At 56.8% G+C, this 20,515-nt stretch overlaps 1 protein-coding gene across 2 annotated transcripts in view; it reads left to right on the top strand.

Annotated features, from left to right (window-relative positions):
- CHD5 (chromodomain helicase DNA binding protein 5) overlaps positions 1-20,515 on the top strand; it is a 61,158-nt gene that overhangs the window by 12,021 nt on the left and 28,622 nt on the right. For both annotated transcript variants that reach the window (XM_072731106.1, XM_072731105.1), the window contains exons 3-16: positions 3,071-3,250; positions 5,761-5,879; positions 6,528-6,766; positions 8,398-8,522; positions 9,882-10,005; positions 10,533-10,699; positions 10,860-11,081; positions 12,206-12,412; positions 12,631-12,842; positions 15,209-15,340; positions 15,425-15,533; positions 16,612-16,803; positions 16,895-17,095; positions 20,289-20,426. In XM_072731106.1, coding sequence (XP_072587207.1) covers positions 3,071-3,250; positions 5,761-5,879; positions 6,528-6,766; positions 8,398-8,522; positions 9,882-10,005; positions 10,533-10,699; positions 10,860-11,081; positions 12,206-12,412; positions 12,631-12,842; positions 15,209-15,340; positions 15,425-15,533; positions 16,612-16,803; positions 16,895-17,095; positions 20,289-20,426 — 2,367 coding nt within the window. The remainder of the gene's footprint in view (positions 1-3,070; positions 3,251-5,760; positions 5,880-6,527; positions 6,767-8,397; positions 8,523-9,881; positions 10,006-10,532; positions 10,700-10,859; positions 11,082-12,205; positions 12,413-12,630; positions 12,843-15,208; positions 15,341-15,424; positions 15,534-16,611; positions 16,804-16,894; positions 17,096-20,288; positions 20,427-20,515) is intronic.

The following is a 20,515-nucleotide window of genomic DNA, read 5'->3' as shown; positions in this document are numbered from 1 at the left end:
AGAACCACTTGCTGCCCTTCCTCTTGCCCCTTTTTTTGCAAGGAAAGATTTGGGGGGAAGAAAAAAGGAGGCCCAGATCTTGAAGGGTCCAAACAGCTGGATGCAGAGATAATGCTGTGGATACAGACTTATGCCAGTGGGAAACCAGTCTCCAAAGACGTGTCCTGCACCTCCTTCCTCAGCCAGCACCACACCCCACCCTGAGCAGTCAGGAGGGCTTGGATGAGATCGGGGTGCAGGTGGGGGCGTGCCCAGGCAGTGTGAACTTCCATTTGGTGAGTGGAGAAGGCACTGCCTGGGAAGGATCAAGGAATAGGTGGTGAGTTGGGAGAACTGGGGAATCAGAGTTTTCTTTCCTACAAGGCTTTCTCTGGTGCAGGGAGAAGTCTCTCCTTTCCCTAAAACAAGGGGCTGCCACCACTGCCATCACCCAGGGGGCCACTGAGGCACTGTGGACCGGCAGATGTGCCCTGCCATAGCTCTAACTCGTTCCACCTCTCCTGCTCTGCCACTTAACCCTGGAGTGGACCAGGGCCAGCCCTCTGGCAGTGCTCAGCTTGGGGCATTTCGCCAGAAGGCAACAAGCTGTGTGTCGTCTGTGGAGACACACAGACATTGAAATCTGCTGGCGGTGCCTTCCCCTCTCCCTCCTTCCCTCCCTCCAGCTCCCTCTGGGCCCTGCATTTGGAACTGTGCTGGCTGCTCCTCATCTCTCCTGCACTTGGAGTGTGGCAATACCTTCTTCCCATCAGATGGCCAGGTCAACCCTCCCTCAGGTGTTTGCCACAACAGCCTTTTCTGCTGGCATCAGGTTGCCCAGCTGCCCTGTAAGTGTCGCCCAGCTGTGGGCACTCACTCTGTACTTGGCTTAGCCTGGTTCTGACTGGCAGAAACAAGAAGGGTGAAACTAGTGATGTCCTTGTCTGTCATCTGGCCCACATCTTTGCCTTCCAGGAAGAGTTGGGGTCATGGGTGGTTGGGTCTCTCCCATTTCAAAATGTTTGCGGCCTCCTCTCACACCATCTCCTTTGTGCCTCTTGTCACCCTTTGTCAAATCCTCATTTCACAGATGAGGAGGCTGAGGTCAGACCCTAGTGACTTGCCTAGTTCCAGGATAGCAAAGGACAGAGCTCTGAGGCATTCTGTGTCTTGTAGACTCCCCAGGGAGCCCCAGGACCCACGGTCGGGCCACTCGACTCTTAGCTGAGTGGATATCAGGCATGGGTCTTCCTGCCTCATTCCCGGTCTGAAGTGTGGTGTCCACCCCAGGGCAGCTACAGGGCCAGCCCATGCCCCTCCCTCCGGCCGCCCCACAGCCTCTGTCCGAGGTGCTGAAATTCTTGGCAGCCTCCTTTTCCCATCCTTACCTTTGCTGGGGTGAGGCCTGGGGTAGTGCCTGTCTCTCAGGTCTCTTGAAGGGTGGTCTCTTGAAACTGGCCGAACTTTACACCCTCGGGGTAAATAGATGTCCCTGTCTGACCCCTGCCTCCCTAGAGGACTGTGGCAGAGCTGGGAGCTGTGTCCCCATGGCTCTGCATTGGCATTGCATTGCCCTGCCTTGGGAGCAGGAGTGCTCGATAAGCTGTCCTGCCCCATGCAGGTTCTGGCAGCAGCCAGGACCGTCTTCACCCCTGGGGCCCCTGCACAGCGAGTCAGTATTCCGGGAAACACCCAGTTCCGGAAAAGCGCAGAGGCTCTGCTTTCTGCCAGCCTCCGGCCAGTGCACTGACTCAGCGGCTTAATGAGCATAAAAGGTTTGGGAGCAGAGAGCCCAGTGGGAGACAGTTGGGAAGTGCAGGGAGCCTGTGGGGGAGTCCTTTTCCAGCTGCATCTCCGGAAGAGCCTCCCTCCTGGGGAAAGACTCTCAGCTCTTTACAGTGTGCCTGGAAGGGGCAGAGATCTGCTGGGGCCCTCCCAGGAGCCTCCAGACAGACCTGCTGCCCTCTTCCCTTCTCTTGTCAGCTCTTCTCCTTCTCCTCCCTCATCCTGCCCCGTCCCCACCTCCTCTTCAGCCTTCTGCCCCCCCAGTGGTGTCTTGAGCTCATTTTCCACCTCTCCAGTTCTCCATCTTTTCCATGACTCTCTTTGCTCACCTTGAAAACAGTAAACAACCAGCTCAAAAATGCCAAGCCCCATGCTGGTAACTGGAGCCTCAGTGCCCAGCCTCTCCCACAGACCCCAGCCAGGAGGGGGTTGGCAAGGGCTTTGCCAGTCCACTTGCATCTGGAAAGGCGGAGAGTAAACAAACAGCCTCCTCCGAGGGACAGTGCCTTTCTGGTGGGGATGCTCTGGCTGTGAACGCCCTTATCTCCATATAAATGGGCCATTTGCTGCCTGTACAGACGGGAAAACTAAATCAAGGAAGCCAAGCTTAAGAGCTGCCTAAATTACCTTGTCTCCTCTGGAGAGGAAGCGGCCAGGGTGGGGGTGGTAGAGAAGGTGGGCTCGTGCCATCACAGCTTCTGGAGAGTCCACAGACAGATGGAACTGGGACATGTGCTCTACATTAATTACAGGTTTCGTTTGACACATGCAGCTCCATTGGGTGCACACGCACACAGAGGTTGGGTGCTAGCTCACACCCCCGGCTCTTCACCCACCATTTCCCCAGGATTTTTCCCGTGCCCTTTGGGTTTTGGCTCTGGACATTGGGTTCAGTGTGAATTCCTGGGTCCCAGTCCTCTCCAGCAACACTTGTTAAAATCCTAAAGTCCGTAGAAATCTGATTCTGATTGAAGCAGAGCCTGAGCCTCACCCTGGGGCAGTCAGGGCAGGCAGCACTGAACTTGCCCAGGGGGAAGTCTGACTTCACCAGGGCCTTGTCTCACCTCACACTCCACCAGGTGCTATGGCCCTGGCACTGAGGACAGGACCCTTGTCCAGTGCTGCCTTGGGGCAGCCCCTGTAGCTGGGCTTGTGTTGAGCTGTGAGCAGCAGGACACTGAACTAGCCGAGTGGGAAGCCTGGGCCAAGTGACAGTGTCAGGGGCTGCTGAGGAGAGTCCTGCTGCCCAGGACTCTGGGTTTTCTTTGGGCCTCTGTTGCCCTTACCATCTTCCTCTCTCTTCTAGGGGAGCAATGATGAGCTGTCGGAAAATGAAGATGATCTGGAAGAGAAGTCAGAGAGTGAAGGCAGTGACTACTCCCCCAATAAAAAGAAGAAAAAAAAGCTCAAGGACAAGAAGGAGAAGAAAGCCAAGCGGAAAAGGAAGGATGATGATGAGGATGATAATGATGATGGGTGTCTAAAGGTAACCTCTGAGGCCTGGCTGGCCAGGGGGCCTGGGCTCCAGCAGGACAGCCCTGCCTAGATGGGCTGAGGCTTCAGGTCGGTTCTCTGCCTTCTGAGCCCCTGTGAGCAAAGGGCTGGAGCGCCCTCCCCACGGGTGTGTGTGTGTGGTGGGGGGTTTGGGGGCAGGTGGGCCTGTGGGTGTGAGTGTGTGAGGATGTGCGTAGAGGTTGGACACAAGTGTTGAAGAAAACTGTGCACCAAGTCCTGGAGATGCTTTTGAAATAACGATGGGTGACATTTCAGGGTTTGGGAGGGAAGTGAATGGCCTCTCATGGACGCTGATGCATTTTCTGCTCTTCTACTGAAGCGCACAACTCTTTCTGAGGAGAGTGGTGTTCTGGCTCAAGTTTTGTGTCAGGAGCCTTTCCCTTGGAGCACTTTGGGAAAATAAACCAGCCAATGGAGCCTCTGCCAGCAAGAAGCGGCCAGCCAGTTCTGCTTATGGTAGAAGGGGAACTTGGTTACTCAGCATGTATCTTGAATTTCTGGCCATGTGGGCATCCAAGAGGGTGTCCCAGTGAGCACGAGTCAGGGCAGCTATGGATTGGCCTGCGGCTCTCCCTGGGGGGGATGTGGCTTTTCTGTGAGTGTGCAGGATGATGTGAATCCCTCAAGTCTCAGAAGCCAGTTCAGGGTTCCTCCGGGAGGGGCTGGGCTGGGCCCTGGGCCCAGCTCTTGGGCTGTGGCAGATGTCAGCATGTCCTCGACAGAGCACTCTGCTTCCTTCGTTCCTTGGGCATGGTACGCAAGCTCAGTTTGGGCTAGCCTTGTATTTAGAGATAAGGTCTCTGTGAATATCAGTACTGCCTGGTGAGGCAGGAATGGTGGCTGTCAGTGGCTGGAGTTAGGAAGCACCCTGCTGTCCCAAAACCCAGAGGGGTTTCATTAGCCAGCAGGTGTGTTGTGAGTCATCTGTGACTGATAAGAGCTGAGGCCTGACAGCTTGTAGGATGAACTTGTGGGCAGGATCCAGGGTTCTCCTGTGGCAGTGTCACCTGCTCACGCTGCTCTGCTTCCTGCTGGGAGCAAGGTCTCAGGTGCCTCCAGGAATGGCTGTGTGTCATGGGGACTAGGGGCCATGGGAGGGTGTCCCACACGGGCACACCCCTGAACTGTCATAGAGAACAGGGTACTGGGAAGCAGGTTCCAAGCCTCGCTGCTTCGCTGGGCAGGCAGATCTGGTTCTCAGGTCTTGGGATGGAGGGAGGCTGAGTGTACCTCCCAGGTGGCCTCCTGTTGTGGAGCGGAGAGCCCAGCTCTGAGGGGCTTAGGTAGTGATGCGGTCTGTTGAATGGGTGTCCCAGGAGTGCAGAGGCCAGGGGGCTTCCAGCTTGGGGTGTTCCTTGGGCCTGTTTCTTCACATCCCTCAACCCTGCCTCTGGAGGGTCAGCTCCGGGCTGGGGCCAGGCACCCTTGTGCCTGAGAGTGGGCTTCTTGTCCACCCACGGCCCTGTCCGGCAGCTGGGAAAGCAGGCCCGAGGTCCCTATGGGGACAACCCCCCGCCCTCCCCCACCGGCCCTGGACTCACTCCCACCTGGGCCAGTTACTGGGCTGGGGTGTGACCTGCGCCGGTTGGCTAAGTGGGTGGGTGGGGGGGTTGGGCTACTCTGAACCCTGCGAGATGGGGTAGGGCCTGCTCCCAGCACATGTGCTGACCTGTTGGGGGAAGAGGGAGTAGGTGCTGTCACCCTGGTCTACCGCTGGGGAAATAGGCTTGGAGAGGTGAAGCAGCTTGCCCACTTCTCACTGCCAGTCTGTAGAGCCGTGTCCGTCTGGCTCCAGAGCCCAAGCTCATGGCTAGCACCTAACCCCCATCCAGACTCAGCTAGCCTGGCTGTCTGGAGAGCTCACTATGTGCCCTTGTGGGGAGGTCCCTCACCTCCTTGGGCCGTGGTGCCCCATCTGGAAAGTGAAGCAATAGCCAAGGAACCCTTTCACATGTCTGCCTTCAGCTGGGCTCTTGTCCCATGCCCCTACCCTGGCTGGGGCCTGCCTTCCTGGCCCTGGAAGCAGGAGAGCAGTCTGTCATTTCATGGGGTCCACGTGTGACCTACTGGGGGACATCCAGAGGCAGCCTCATTTCTCCCTAGCAGGGTTGAAGGGCTACCTGAGGCATGCTAGCTACCCAGGGGCAGCTGCCCTTTAGACTAGCCCTATAGGCTGCTGTTCTGTCGTGGTGCTCCAATTCCCAGAACATATTCCTTCCAGAGAGAGTTCTGTTACTTTTTCTGCCCTGGTGTGCACATAGCCACACCCTAAAGCCCCCTACACGAAACCCCAGGCTTGGCCCTGCACCCCATCATGAGTCAGTGCCTGAGCTGTGTCCCCCCCCCAATCAAGGGGCAGGTGGGTTGGAAGGCAGAGGGTGGGTAGGAAGTGCACACAGTCTTCCCACCCATTCTGCCTGGGTGGGGGCGCAGGTTAGAAGGACCCTGCTCTGACCCCCCCTCTGGCCTGGGTGTCCCTAGGAGCCCAAGTCCTCAGGGCAGCTCATGGCTGAGTGGGGCCTGGATGACGTGGAGTACCTGTTCTCCGAGGCTGACTACCATACGCTGACCAACTACAAGGCCTTCAGCCAGTTCCTCAGGTGGGCCGCACTGCCAGCCACTGTGGCCAGGCGTCCATGGGAACCGCAGGTCGGGGGACAGAGCCCTGGGCTCTTGGGGTGCAGGGGGGCCATCAGGCTGACACCACCCCTGGGCAGAGCTGGCAAGAAGGGCAGGAGCCCTTTCATTTTAATAGATGTCCCTGCTTTCTCTTGTTGGCCCTGAACCCCAGGGTGGTGGTCCTGGTCAATCCTCAGGGCCTTAAGCTCTCGTGGCCTCTTTTAGTTCTGTCTTGTGGCACAGAGTTTCCATCTGCTTCCCTTTTGGGGCTGGCATGAAGCAGAGGAGATGGTATGCTTGGAGCTTTGGGACTTGTGCACCTGGCCCCTTTGGCTGGAAGAAATGGGGTCGGACACCCAGTGGTCCATGGCAGGCCTTTCCCTCTGGTCCCTCAGGGGGTACAGGGTCTGGAAACAGATCGCCAACTGCATAAACAGGGAATCAGGAGTGTTTCGGGGTAGACTGGACTCTCAAGCTGTATCTTCTCCCTTGCGCCCTGTCTTGCTTTCTGCCTGGTTTTCCCAGCCTAGGGGCTTCTTACCCTAAGTGTGGGAGAGGAGGGGGTGCCTAGGTCATTGCATTGGGGGGGTGTCTCATGCCCTCCACAGCAATGCCTTCACCCCACACAGGCCGCTCATCGCCAAGAAGAACCCAAAGATCCCCATGTCCAAAATGATGACTGTTCTGGGTGCCAAGTGGCGGGAGTTCAGCGCCAACAACCCTTTCAAGGGGAGCTCAGCAGCAGCAGCTGCAGCGGCAGTGGCTGCGGCTGTGGAGACAGTCACCATCGCCCCTCCGCTGGCCATCAGCCCTCAGCAGCCACCCCAGCCTGTACCCATCCGCAAGGCCAAGACCAAGGAGGGCAAGGGTAAGGCTGTGGGTGGGTGGGCACCCCCTGCTGGCAGAGTCCCACCCTAGACCCTCTAGCCTCGGGCAACTGGGACAACTGAAGTAGCCTTGACCAGAGACCCAGGGCCTTGACCGACCTTGGACCCACTCACCCTTTCTCAGCTATCTTGTGGCATGGTAGCTTCCATCTGCTTCCCTTTTGGGGCTGGGGTGAAGCAGAGGAGATGCTGCGCTCAGAGCATTGGGACTTGTGCACCTGGACCCCTCCGACTTGGCCTGGAGGAAGGGAGAGGGAGACTCCCCATGTTCCTGGAAGTCTGGGGATTCTTGAGCTTGAGAAGGTATCCCAGGGTTAGCCTGTTGACACCTCTTATCTGAGTGCCCAGCCCCTGGGGTCATGGATGGGTATGAGTGTGGTCATGGTCAAGGCTGGCTTCCCTGGGAAGCCCGGAAGGAGGTCCAGAAACAAAATCAGACTCAGTGGTGGATATCTGGTGTCTGGGGGAAGAACAGGGACAGCAGAGGCTCTCTATGATTTCAAGTTCCCAGGGGAGGGGCCTTCCCTCACTGGAGGATTTCTGGTCCCATCGGGGTTGAGACTGGCATCAGGCCCAGGGCTCTCCAACATGGGGTCGCTGGTGGCTCAGCCCTTCTGGGGCTCTGACTGGATTTTGATGGGGGGCCGAAGGGGCTCTAGGAACCCATTGTTTCAGCCCCAAGGAGCTTTGGTTTCTAGAATAATGGGCCCCTTTTTCCAGGTCTCTGCAAGGGCCCGGAGGGCAGAGAGACATGGAGTTGAGTCTGCTCCTCTTCTCCTTCGTCACTGTCCTCCATCCTGGGCCTCTCCAGCCTGCCTTGCTTTCTCATTTCCTCTTGGGCTCCAGCCACCGAGCTATTGATTCTGAGCTGCCCATTCAGAGCTTGAAAAATTGAAATAGATTTTCCATGGCGCCACGGAGGTTACAGCTGGGTTCCTAGCCCCATCTGTGTGTGATACGGCTGGAGGAGGCCCTGGAGCAAGGCCACCTGCCTCCAGAGCCCCACCTTCCCTGCTCAGCCCAGTGGGAGAGGCTGCCAAGGGGTCATTACTACCCAGGTGGCTAATTTTCCTGTGGCCGGCTCCATAAAAACAGCCTCAACCCTGCTGGCCACCCAGGAGCTGGTGTTTGCTGTGGGTCATTGGCACAGATGGGGCAGTGTTGAGTGGTGTCAGTGTTGCCTGGGCCTGGGGATAACCTGGCAACCAGGGAAAGGGCTTCTTGCCCTGGGCCCAGGTATGGACCACAGGGGGTAAGTGTACTCTTGGTAGCCCTGCTGGCCACAGGGGCCCATGGCTTCTTTCTGGGGAGAGGGGACAGGATGGGGCTGTTCCCAAGATGGCTGGCATTCCTGCCATTCATGGAACAGGGGCAGTGGTGGCCAGAGCAGAGATTGAGCAGGGCTTGTTTTCTGGATCCCCGTTACTTGCTATGTCACTTTTATGCAAGGATTTCATGGCTCTGAGCCTCAGCCTTCTCACTTGGAGAGGGGTGGCAGCAGAAGGACCCTTCTCTTATGGAGTCCTGGGGGTGGGTTGTAGGGGCTGACTGTAATCATGGCACTGGGTGAGCAAGCCATGGCAGGTGCAGATTATCCACTGTCACTTTTCAGGTCCGGGAGTGAGAAAGAAGATCAAAGGTTCCAAGGATGCAAAGAAAAAGGGAAAGGGGAGAAAGGTCGCAGGGCTCAAGTTCCGCTTTGGAGGGATCAGCAACAAGAGGAAGAAAGGCTCCTCGGTGAGTGTGTGTGTGTGTGTGTGTGTATGTGTGTGTGTGTGTGTATGTGTGTGTGAAAGAGAGAGAGAGAGAAAGAGAGAAGGACGGCTGGAATGTGTGTGTGGATTTATGGGCATGTGAGTGTGTAAATGTGTGTAATGTGTGAGTGTGTAAATATATGAATGTGTGATAGGGTATGCTGGGATGTGTGAGTGTGAGAGACAGCGAGACCACAGGTACTTGGCTGTGTGTGTGGCTGTGTAAGCAACCTTCAATACATTCTGCATGTGTGTGAGTGTGCTTGTGCACATGTGTGCGAGGTGAAGGCATGGTGATTGGAATGCAGGGCTGTTAGTCCACTGTCCTGAACCAGGACTCTGGAGGGGAGCTCCCTGTCTGCCCTGCTGGGCTGGGGGCTCAGTTCTGCCTCTGCTCCATCTGGGTAGCAGTTAGGAGAGTCAACTGGCCCTTGAGAGTTCTGATGAGGCCTGCATGCCCAGGTCTGCTGGGAGGCTGGACCCCAGGAAGGTGGCATGTAGGCAGGAACTGGCTGGGCTGGGGTTCTGGACCCTCCCTTGCCCTTCCACGGCCAGCTCTGGCACCAGGTTCAGACTAACCCTAAGTCCCCATCTGAGCCTTTGGGCCTCCCTTCTCTATGGGGGGGGGCATACATGCCCTACCTCCACCCCCACAGGGCACCTGTTTCCCACACCTTGCCCTACCTCTGTAGAGGGGCAGAGTTGGAAGCCATTTCTCAGTCTCTTGGTAGAGGCAAATGACAGGACTTGAGTTTAGCTGCTCTAGAGGGGAGTACAGAGCAGCAGGTAGGACAGCCTGGAGCTGGTGGTGCAGCTCAGCTCAGCAAATATTTGTTGAGCACATTTCCATGTGCTAAGGCTTTCTGCTCAGCCATGGTGGGCCCTCCTCCAGAGATGTTCACAGTCTGGAGGGTGTTTAGGAGATACATTGGGAGGGATAGGCAGATGGGACAGACCAGACCTGGCACACAGGCTGTGCAACAGGTCCAGTTAAGGAGAGAGCTGGGAAGACTCCTTGGAGGAGGTATCCTTAGGGCTTTCCTTTGAGGGATGAGTAGGAGTTTGGCAGGGTGGAGAGCAGACCCAGGGGAGAGGTATGGAAAATGTGAGTTGTGTCTGAGGGCTGAAGGGAAGGGCTTGGGGAAGGTGGTAGGACAGCAGGCTGGACTGGTGGGTGGGGCTTCAGGATTTCTAGTCAGAGACTAACCACAGAGAACACTGTGCCTCTGGAGCCCTGACCATGCCCTACCCTACCCCAACCTGTGTCCAGGCCGGTGAGGCCCTTGGGGACGGGCCCCCAGGGCAGGCTCTAGGCTCACCAGGCCCTCCCCTACCCCTGCAGAGCGAGGAAGATGAGCGGGAGGAGTCGGACTTGGACAGTGCCAGCATCCATAGCTCCTCTGTGCGCTCTGAGGGCTCCACTGCCCTGGGGAAGAAGAGCAAGAGGCGGCGCAAGAAGAAGAGGAGTAGGACTTTCGGGGGAGGGGGTTCCATGGCTGTCCTGGTGGAGGGGGGTTGCAGAGCCCCACCCTGGGTTAGCAGGGGGGGGGCATCCTCATGCCTCATCCTTTCCTGGCCTTGGCCAGGCAGTTCACCTGTGCTTCCTCACCCCATCGGTCACTGTGGTCAGAGGGGTCTTGTCCCAGTGAGGTTAGATCAGACACTTTTGTTGTAGGCCCCCTGGGGCATTTGCACTAGCAAAGGGGGCACTGGAGAAGGAAGTGCTTCTTAACCTCCTGCACCATTCACCCTCTATTCCTTATCCTCTCCCTCCTCTTCCCTCCCTCCCTTTTATCTATCTTCTACCCCTCTCTCCCACCCCTCTATTCCCTCAGCCTTTCCTCAGGCATTTGTTCACCCCGCCTGTCCATCCACCATCCATTCATCCAACGTCTATTAAACACCTACCTGTGTGGGTCCAGCTGGGGGTGGAGATTGGTTGGGCACTGGGAGTGGGGACCAGGCCTGCCACTACCACTCTGCCCCTTCCCAGTTGACGATGGTGATGGCTACGAGACCGACCACCAGGACTACTGTGAGGTGTGCCAGCAGGGTGGGGAGATCATCCTGTGTGACACCTGCCCGCGGGCCTACCACCTCGTCTGCCTTGACCCAGAGCTGGAGAAGGCTCCCGAGGGCAAGTGGAGCTGTCCCCACTGCGTAAGTCACGGGCAGAGGTCCTGGGGCCTGGCCCCCATCGCGCAGTCCGCGGGGAGGTGCGGGATGGGAAGAGGGGCTGCGGGAGGGAGGGAGCGAGTTGCACCGTGCAGGGGGGTGCCGGGCCGGCCCGAGGTGCCTGCACCCCGATTCTCCCCTCCAGGAGAAGGAGGGGATCCAGTGGGAGCCAAAGGACGACGACGACGATGAGGAGGAGGGCGGCTGCGAGGAGGAGGAGGACGACCACATGGAGTTCTGCCGCGTGTGCAAGGACGGCGGCGAGCTGCTCTGCTGCGACGCGTGCCCCTCCTCCTACCACCTGCACTGCCTCAACCCGCCGCTGCCCGAGATCCCAAACGGTGAATGGCTCTGCCCGCGCTGTACTGTGAGTGTTACGCCCGCCCCTCCCCGCCCCAGTGCCCCGCCCCCAGTGCCCCGCCCCGCCCCAGTGCCCCGCCCCCAGTGCCCCGCCCCGCCCCAGTGCCCCGCCCCCAGCGGGCTCTGCCCACAAAGGCCTGGCTTCCACGGGGCTGGGCCACGCCCACCACGGCCGTGACGTTACAGGTCCCGCCCCGCCCTCTGGGCCCTGCCCGCCAAGGCTCCGCCTCCGTAGGGCTAGGCCACGCCCACCCACGGAGCCTTGCCAGGAGGGCCGGGTCTTTGCCGGACCGGTCCCCACCAGCGCTGGTCCGCCCCCTCGCCAAGACCCCGCCCACCGCGAGCCCCGCCCCCTGGAGTCCCGCCCACCATCTCACCGATTCACCGAGATCCTTTCGTCTGGAGACCCAGACACAGTTTTCTCTGAGCCGTAATGAAGAAACAGGTGGTGATGACCCTCCCACCCCACTCCCAGCACAGCTGCTGCTCCTTGGGCATCTCTCTACGGCTTTCCAAGTTTCTCAGTATAGGCCTTGGTTATTCCCATTTTTATTTTTATTATTATTATTTTTTATTTTTTTGGTTATTCCCATTTTTAGATGACAGAACTGAGGCTCAGGGAGGTCAAGTGACTTGTCTCAAGCCGCACACAGCATAACTGCCCCCTCAGGCCCTCCTGCACCTGGCTTCTGTCCCAAAGGCTGGGGGTTATGAGAGGGCAGGAGGCAGGGAGAGAGTGGCACCTCCCACCTTGCCCCCAGTCTCTGTATGGATTTGAGGGCTTCATGCTCTGAATTGTCCCCCAGGCCCACCCCCAGTGCTGGGATGCCTGCCCTCTGGATCCTGGGAGGTCATGTGGCCAGTGCTGTTATTCTGTGTGCATCTGGGCTTCTGGTGTGGGCGCGTGTGTCCGTGTGCATGTGTGTGCACACACCCATGTTGCCCATCTCCTGTGTGTGCAGCATGTGCAGGCTCCCGAGGACAGGGCAGTATCATGGAGTCACGGTGGTGCTGACTTAGGGAGCAGGGAGGCTTGTTGGAGAGAGCCATGTGACAACCTGATGTCACCAGAGCCTCAGGGTGGGGCCCCTTGGCTAAACCCTAAACTTAGGGACTCCCCTCTGTTCACAGTGCCCCCCGCTGAAGGGCAAAGTCCAGCGGATCCTACACTGGAGGTGGACGGAGCCCCCTGCCCCCTTCATGGTGGGGCTACCAGGGCCCGACGTGGAGCCTGGTGTCCCCCCACCCAAGCCCCTGGAGGGCATTCCGGAGAGAGAGTTCTTTGTCAAGTGGGCTGGGCTCTCCTACTGGCACTGCTCCTGGGTGAAAGAGTTACAGGTGAGGCCCCCTTACCCCCTGGGCAGGTGTGGCTGTGCTAAGGCTTCTGTCCTGAAAGGTGTTGGCTAGCACCGAGTACAGGGCATTATTGGGAGGCAGGGAGGGGGAGGCTAAAGGTAAGGTTGTCCTGCTGGGGACCCGGCAAGGGGAGCTGGGTCAGGGACATAGGGGGGCCACAGACCCTGTGTCTCCTGTGACCTCTGCCCCTCTGCAAGCAGCTGGAGTTATACCACACGGTGATGTATCGCAACTACCAAAGAAAGAATGACATGGACGAGCCACCACCCTTTGACTACGGCTCCGGTGATGAGGATGGCAAAAGTGAGAAAAGGAAGAACAAGGACCCTCTCTATGCCAAGATGGAGGAGCGCTTCTACCGCTATGGCATCAAGCCTGAGTGGATGATGATTCACCGCATCCTGAACCACAGGTGGGTGCCCAATGAGGTGCCTGCAGGTCGGGGACACACCAGCTCCTGTACCCTGTGGAGTGGGCACAGGACTGTATGTGGGTGCAGCGGGGGCAGGAAGAGGAGATGGTGGGCCCCCTCTGTCAACAGTTTGACTGCCCCACTGGAGGGGGTGCCATATGCACATAAATCTGTTTGTGTACACATGTTGTCACATGTGGACACATGTCATGTTCACGGTGGGAGTACAGTTCCAAAGTCATGTATATAAAGGGCAACTTGATGAACAGCCTGTGATGCTTGTACAGAGTGGGACCATCAGTGGGTCAGGATGCTTGTGCTCCTGCAGTAGGGTCCTGGGCTCCAAGGTGGCCTCAAGTCTAGGGGTGTATATGCAATTGATCCTCCTTTATGACAACAGCTAACACTACTGAGCACTATCTACCTCGACAGGTAGATGTTTTATTTCTATCCCTTTTATGGATGTGCCAACAGGCACAGCAAGGTTAAGTCTCTTGCCCAAAGTCACACAGCCAAGGGGTGGTGGAGCTGGGATTTGAACCTAATGAGTTATGATGGTAGGATTTCCTTTCTTGGCCACTATTCCAAACTCCAGTGCCCTGAAGCAACTCTTGGTTGAGTAATCTGGAAATGCCCCAGGTGAGAGTGATCAGAGGCTGCGGAAAGCTGGATAGAGACCAGGGCAGGAAGCCTGTGGATCCCTTGAGTTTGGCTTTGGTTTGGGGAGCAGTGGGAGCTCTTGCTGATTCTTGAGCTCAGGTGCTTGAGAACTGGCAGTGGCTAATGAGCTCTGCCCTGGAGGGGCTCAGGGTCCAGCCAACCAGAGGCGTCCTGAGCAGTGGTAGTTGGGCAGTGCAGAAGTTAACCTGAGCCAGACCCAGGTTCTAATCCTGGCTCCCCATTTCCTGGGCACTGTGCTTCTGTGTTTCTCCTGTGAAGTGGGATCACGGGAGTGCCCCCCAGGGCTGTTGTGAGGGCCAGAGGCACGTGCCAGCACCTGCTAGAGCAGCTTTCAGGAAGAAGGTAGGCAGGAGTGCCCTCTTCCTATCCCCAGCCCTCACTTAGAACAGTTCATTTTTTAAAAAGATTTTATTTATTTATTTGAGAGACAGAGAGAGAGAGAGAGAGAAAGAGAGAGAGCGCAAGTGAGGGGAGGGGCAGAGAGAGAGATAAGCAGACTCCCCACTGAGAGTGGAGTCTGATTTGGGGCTTGATCCCAGGACCCTGAGATCATGACCTGAGCTGCCCAGGCACTCTGAGAATGACTCCTGTAAAGAAGGTTAGATCCTATGCAAACCTAAGCCTCCCACTGAACTGACCTGCAGTTTTTAACCTTTATTAAATTCCACTTTAAAAACATTCGTGGCAATCTTCCTCCCTGCCTTTAAGGCAGGGCAGGTGAATTTTTCCTACATTTTTTACCCCAAGTCTGAGTAATGACTAAATATTTATTAAAAAAAAAAAACCCAACCGTCAGTTTCCATGGTGATGGGGGATTGGTTTTTCCCTTAATGGTACCCTGGCTTGCAGCAGCCACAGCTTTTTTGATGGAGTCCTGGCTCTCCTGACCCCAGCCCAAGCTTGGGTACCCACTCAGCTCAGGTTGGGTGGGAGGCTTCGAGCACTCTCCCAGCAGCTGGAATCAAGCTGAAGGGCAGCTTGCTTCTCTGGAGTCCCCCTTCCATGCTGTTAGCTTGGTCTTCAGGTCCCCGTGTTCCCAGGGGGTTTCAGAAGAGGTCACCTCACCTACTTTGCAGAGATGGGACCAGGATGGGCATGGCTCTGGTCCTTTGAATTTTTTAAGTTGAAATACAAAGGCCTGGGGTGCCTGGGTGGCTTTGTCGGCTAGGCATCTGCCTTCTGCTTGGGTCATGATCCAAGACCCTGGGATCAAGTTCTGCCTTGGACTCCTTGCTCAGCGGGGAGCCTGCTTCTCCCTCTGGCTGCTGCTTCTCCCGCTTATGTTCTTTCTCTCTCTCTCTGACAAATAAATAAAATCTTAAAAAAAAAAAATACAAAGGCCTCTGGTCAGGGGAGAGGACTGTCCAATTCAGACCCCCTGCCCTGATAGGATTGGCCACTATGATGGAGGTTGGAAGTGTCTCAGGCTCTCTACTCCTCTGTGAGTGTGGCCTGTCCCCTGTCCCTCTCCAGCTCTGCCACTCACCCCATATTCTCATCCCTGGTACTCACTGTGTGGCCTCAGGCAAGCCGCTTCACTTCTCTAGAGTCACTGCCCTGGTGCTTTCCTCTTGGCTGGGCTCATGATCCCTAGGGCATCCTGTGAGGTACCCTCCCAGACTCCCTATACCCCCACCCAGGCCACCAGCCCACCCCTCCCCTACCACCCATGTGCTGTGTTGCAGCTTCGACAAGAAGGGGGACGTGCATTACCTGATCAAGTGGAAGGACTTGCCCTATGACCAGTGTACCTGGGAGATTGACGACATTGACATCCCCTACTATGACAACCTGAAGCAGGCCTACTGGGGCCACAGGTATACCGGCCACCGGGCTATCCCCAGGCTGCTGCCTCCTGCTGGCCTGAGCTTGGCTCATCTGCCTGCCCTTTTCTTTCTCAGGGAGCTGATGCTGGGTGAGGACGCCAGGCTGCCCAAGAGGCTGGTCAAGAAAGGCAAGAAGCTCAAGGACGATAAACAGGAGAAACCGCCAGACACACCCATTGTGGATGTGAGCAGGGAGGGGGCAGTGGCTGGGGTTGCCGGGTCCTGCTGCCCCAGGCTGGGCCTTGGAGGCTGGCATGTTCTATGGATGTGGTGCGCTGGGTGCCCTTGGGTTCAGTCCATTTAAGCCGGGCAGCGGACGGGACAAGGTGATGAAGACCCAGCCCTGTCCCACCAGGGCGAGCTCCACCCCAGGATCTAGGGCCCCCAGCCTGATGCAGAGGGGTACCTCCCAGGGCACAGAGGCCTGGCTTCCTGTGAATTTGAACAAAGTGGGGGGCAAATGGTCTCTGCTCAGCACACATGTTCACATTACTTTAAAGGAGCTAATTCCCAGCGTTTTAATCAATTTCAGGAGCACTGCAGCTGATCTGTAATTCCGCACTATTCTTAGCTTTCCTGGGAGAGGAGACCCTCCCCAGCTTGCCTTACCCCGGCTCTGAGCCCATCAGGGTGTGGAAGGTTGACCTTTATTCATTCAGCAGACTTCTCTGGGGTGTCTGCCAGCTGTTGGAACAAGGACTTTGGCCCCATTTCAAGAAGTGTTCATCTCCCCCGGGCCCATGGCGGGTACACACAGAACTTGGGGGTTCAGCCTGGAACTGGGGGATGCCAGGGGAAGGCACATGGGCCTGGAACATCTAGAGGACTTCATGGGGGAGGCAGCCTTGAGCTGCAGGATAGAGGAGACAGAGAGTGATGTTTAGGATCAAGGGAAAGAAGCACTCAGGCATGCACCAAACAAATGTTGACCAAGTGTCCACCAGGTCCCAGGTACCATGTAGGGCTTGGGAGGCAGTGGTGAACAGGACAAGTATGGTGACTGCAACCTGGGCTCAAAGTCAGAGAACCCAACAATCAGGAAACCACCCCATTGGAAATGTACAGGGCGGCCACAGGAGGACATGGGAACACCTAAGCCAGACTGGGAGTGTTCCAGCCAAGACCTGAAGGATGCATGAGTAGGCAGGCTTGAGAAGAGTGAGGATAGAATTCCAGGCAGGGGAATAGTGTGTGCCAAGCCCGGGGCTGGGCTCTTGTGCCCCAGATTCAGGGAGTATCTGGACCTCTCTCCTCCTCTGTAGCCCACGGTCAAGTTTGACAAGCAGCCCTGGTACATTGACTCGACGGGTGGCACGCTGCACCCGTACCAGCTGGAGGGCCTCAACTGGTTACGCTTCTCCTGGGCCCAGGGCACTGACACCATCCTGGCTGACGAGATGGGGCTGGGCAAGACCGTGCAGACCATTGTCTTCCTCTACTCTCTGTACAAGGAGGTGTGTGGGCAGGGGCAGGGATCCCTGGGGGCAGGGGGGCAGCACTGGCCACAGGTGGTCAGCCTCACTGCATCCATCTGCCTGTCTCCAGGGGCACTCCAAGGGGCCCTATCTGGTCAGTGCTCCCCTGTCCACCATCATCAACTGGGAGCGTGAGTTCGAGATGTGGGCACCCGACTTCTATGTGGTCACTTACACGGGGGACAAGGAGAGCCGCTCCGTGATCCGAGAGAATGAGTTTTCTTTTGAGGACAATGCCATTCGGAGTGGGAAGAAGGTGTTTCGCATGAAGGTGAGTGTCCCTTAGCCCCAGGGGGACCCTGGAGAGGCTCCTGGTCCGCCCCTGGTACCATCAACATGCTGCATCTGGGCAGGAGTCCCTCAGCTCAGGCGCCTGCCCGTGCAGGCCTGTGGCTGGCCAAGGGCTGCTCTCCAGGCAGAGTTCCGAGCCGTGTCAGTATCCTAGGGCCACTGTAACAAAGCACCGGAAAGAGGGCTGAAAACAACAGAAACTTACTTTCTCCTGGTTCTCGGGGCTGGAAATCTGAAATCAGGGTGTTGGCACAATTGTGCTCTCTCTGAAGGCACTAGGGGAGGATCCGTCCCGCCTGCTCTGGCTTCTGCTGCCTGTTGGCGTTCCTTGGCTCATGACTACATCACTCCCATCTCTGCCTCTGGGCACAGGGCCGCCCCTCATACTATCAGTGTCTATAGAGGTGCCACTCATACTGGATTCAGGACCCACCCTGGTCCAGATGGTCTCATCTCAACTGATTATACCTGCAAAGACCGTAGCTCCTAAAAGGGGCACATTCTGAGGTACAGGGTAGACATGTATTCTGGGGGGGAGGGGGGGACATGATTCAACCTGGCACACCAGCTGTGTGACCTCTCTGTGCTTCAGATTCTTCTCACCAAGATGAGCTAAGAGATCTGCCCACAGGGTTGTGAAGGGTTCACTGAATGAGCTAGGCAGGGTCTCTCAGACTTGATTGTGTCACTGGGGGTTGAAGGGCGGGTTCTGATCCAGCCACTCTGGGGTGGGGCCTGAGACGCCACATGTGTGACAAAGTCTCAGGAGATACGGATGCCTCTGCTCCTCAGACTCACTTTGAGGAGCACTTGGGACAGTGCACGGCACGTGGTAGGCCTCAACTCATGTTAGCACTGACCTTAGCTGTGGCGCTCGGGGCTGGCAGTCACCTCCCAGGAACCCCGGGGGTTCTCACCCCAGCTTGCTCCAGCACCGTGGAACAGCTATGACCCCGGGGGATGCCCAGTAACTATTTGTTGAATGAGGGGATCACTCAGTGACCCCAAAGGGGTCAACTGATGGGCCTGTGGGCCAGTAAGTCGCAGAAACCTCTCCTGAGCTCACGCTGGGGTCCTGTGATGTGCTGGGCATGCTGCAGACTCATCTCTTTTCTTTTTTAAAAAAATTGTGGTATAATAGGGGTCCCTGGGTGGCTCAGTCAGTTAAGCATCTGACTCTTGGTTTCAGCTCAGGTCATGATCTCAGGGTCATGAGGTTGAGCCCCACGTCAGGCTCTGCCTTAGCATGGAGTCTACTTGGGTTTCTCTCCCTCTTCCTCTCCCTCTGCCCCTCCCCACCGCATGCTCTCCCTACCTCTCTCCAATAAGTAAATGGGTGCCTGGGTGGCTCAGTTGGTGAAGCGTTTGCCTTCAGCTCAGGTCACGATCCTTGGGTCCTGGGATTTGAGCCCCTCTGCCCCTCTCTCCTGCTCTGATCTCTCTCTCTCTCTCTCTCAAATAAATGAATAAAATCTTTATAAAAAACAAATCTTTTAAAGAATAAAAAATTGTGGTAAAATACACAATCACAAAATTTACCATCATAACCATTTTGGAGTGTTGTCATTAGGGCCACTAAGTACACTCACTTTTTTTTTATTTTTAAAATCTTTAATTTATTTATTCATGAGAGACAGAGAAGGGGGGGGGCAGATACACAGGCAAAGGGAGAAGCAGGCTCCATGCAGGGAGCCCGATGCAGGACTTGATCCTGGGTCTCCAGGATCACGCCCTGGACCGAAGGCGGCGCTAAACTGCTGAGCCACCTGGGCTGCCCAGTACACTCACTTTTTCATGCAGCCATCACAGCATGTACCTCCAGAACTTTGTCATCTTGCAAAACCCAAACTTGGTCTCCAGCAAGCAGTAACGCCTCTGCCTGCCCAGCCCCTGGCACCCACCCAGCTTCCTCCCTCTCTAACCTTGACGACTCTCCATACCTCCTTCGCGTAGGATTGTGCAGTATATGCTTTTCTGTGTTTGGCTTCCCTTGCCGAGCGTAATATCATCCTCATCCATGGTCACACGGGGCTGGATGCCCTCCCTTCTTAAGGCCGAATAACGTTCCACTGTGTGAACAGACCGCATTTTGAAATCTGTATTCACTCATTTGTCCACAGATGCTTGGGTTGTTTCCACGTTTCAGTTCTTGTGAAACGTGGATGTGCCAATATTTGTTCAGATCCCTGTTCCACTTCTTTGGGGCCTTTCGGGTCTGTCCCCAGAAGTGGCTCTGTTGGATCCTGGGGGGACTTTGTGTCATTCTGTGAAGAACAACCTGTGCTCTTTGGATTCTCGTGGCATTCCTCACATACACAGGATTGTGCCCTTTTTACCAGATGGGAGACTGAGGCTCTGGAGATTGATGAACTTGACTGAGGTCTAGATCAGAAGGGCAGGGTCTGCAAACCCAGAGATGCCCCTCTGCCCATCTCAGGCCCCTTCCCACAGGGACGCTGGTCACAGGGAGAGCCAGGACGGGCTCCTTCCTTTGTGGGGCCCAGTGAAGAATGAAGATCCATGGCCCCTGGTTCTAGTGCAGGAAACAGCTTTTCCCTGTGTCCCGTGGTCCCTCTCTCTCCCCAGGATGTGGTTTTTATTGGCTGTTTAATGTCATGTTCCCTCAACATGGGGCTACCCTCAGGGTGAGTGCCCCCCATGCCCGGACCTGGCCTCCACGAGGGGCTTGAGGTGTTGGTGTTTGCTGGGCAGAGGCCTGGCCACTGGAGGCTCTACTGTCCCGTCGGCCTCCCCTTATGAAACACCAATTCAATGATATAATTACTAGGAATTTCAAGTCAGTACCTGCAGAGCGTTTAGCCTCAAATGCAGGGCCACTTCTCTGTTAGAATCCTGGCTCAAGCCATCCATGGGCCATGGGAGCCTGGGGGTGCTTGCCCAGCCTGAGACCCCACGGGCCATACATAGGGACAGAGGGGGCGTAGCGGAGTGACCTGTGAGGATGAGCACAGGCTCATCTTCCTGGCTGCCCCTCAATGGCAGTGTTTCCTTTGCTCGGGGAGCGGTGCCTGGGTCTCAGCTTAACCCTCTGCCCATCCTCTCAGTCCCAGGGCTTCTCTGGGCCCTCGGGGGTCCTGCCACCCTTCCCGTATGCCTCCCGGTCTCTGGAGACCCTATCTGCTCCCCTCCCAGATGCTCTTCTTCCCCTCCAGAAAGAAGTGCAGATCAAATTTCACGTCCTGCTCACCTCCTATGAGCTCATCACCATCGACCAGGCCATCCTGGGCTCCATTGAGTGGGCCTGCCTCGTGGTGGACGAGGCCCACCGGCTTAAGAACAACCAGTCCAAGGTAGGTGGTGCTGGCTGCTGGCCCCTGGAGCCCCCACCCACCCCCTGGTGGGCCAGCTGGCTGCCCCATGCCTCCTGACCAGCCTCCTT

The sequence above is a fragment of the Vulpes vulpes genome, chromosome 12, assembly GCF_048418805.1.
Source record: "Vulpes vulpes isolate BD-2025 chromosome 12, VulVul3, whole genome shotgun sequence".
NCBI lineage: Eukaryota > Metazoa > Chordata > Mammalia > Carnivora > Canidae > Vulpes > Vulpes vulpes.
The sequence above is the reverse complement of the archived record's forward strand: the minus strand, read 5'-3'. Positions and strand labels throughout refer to the sequence as shown.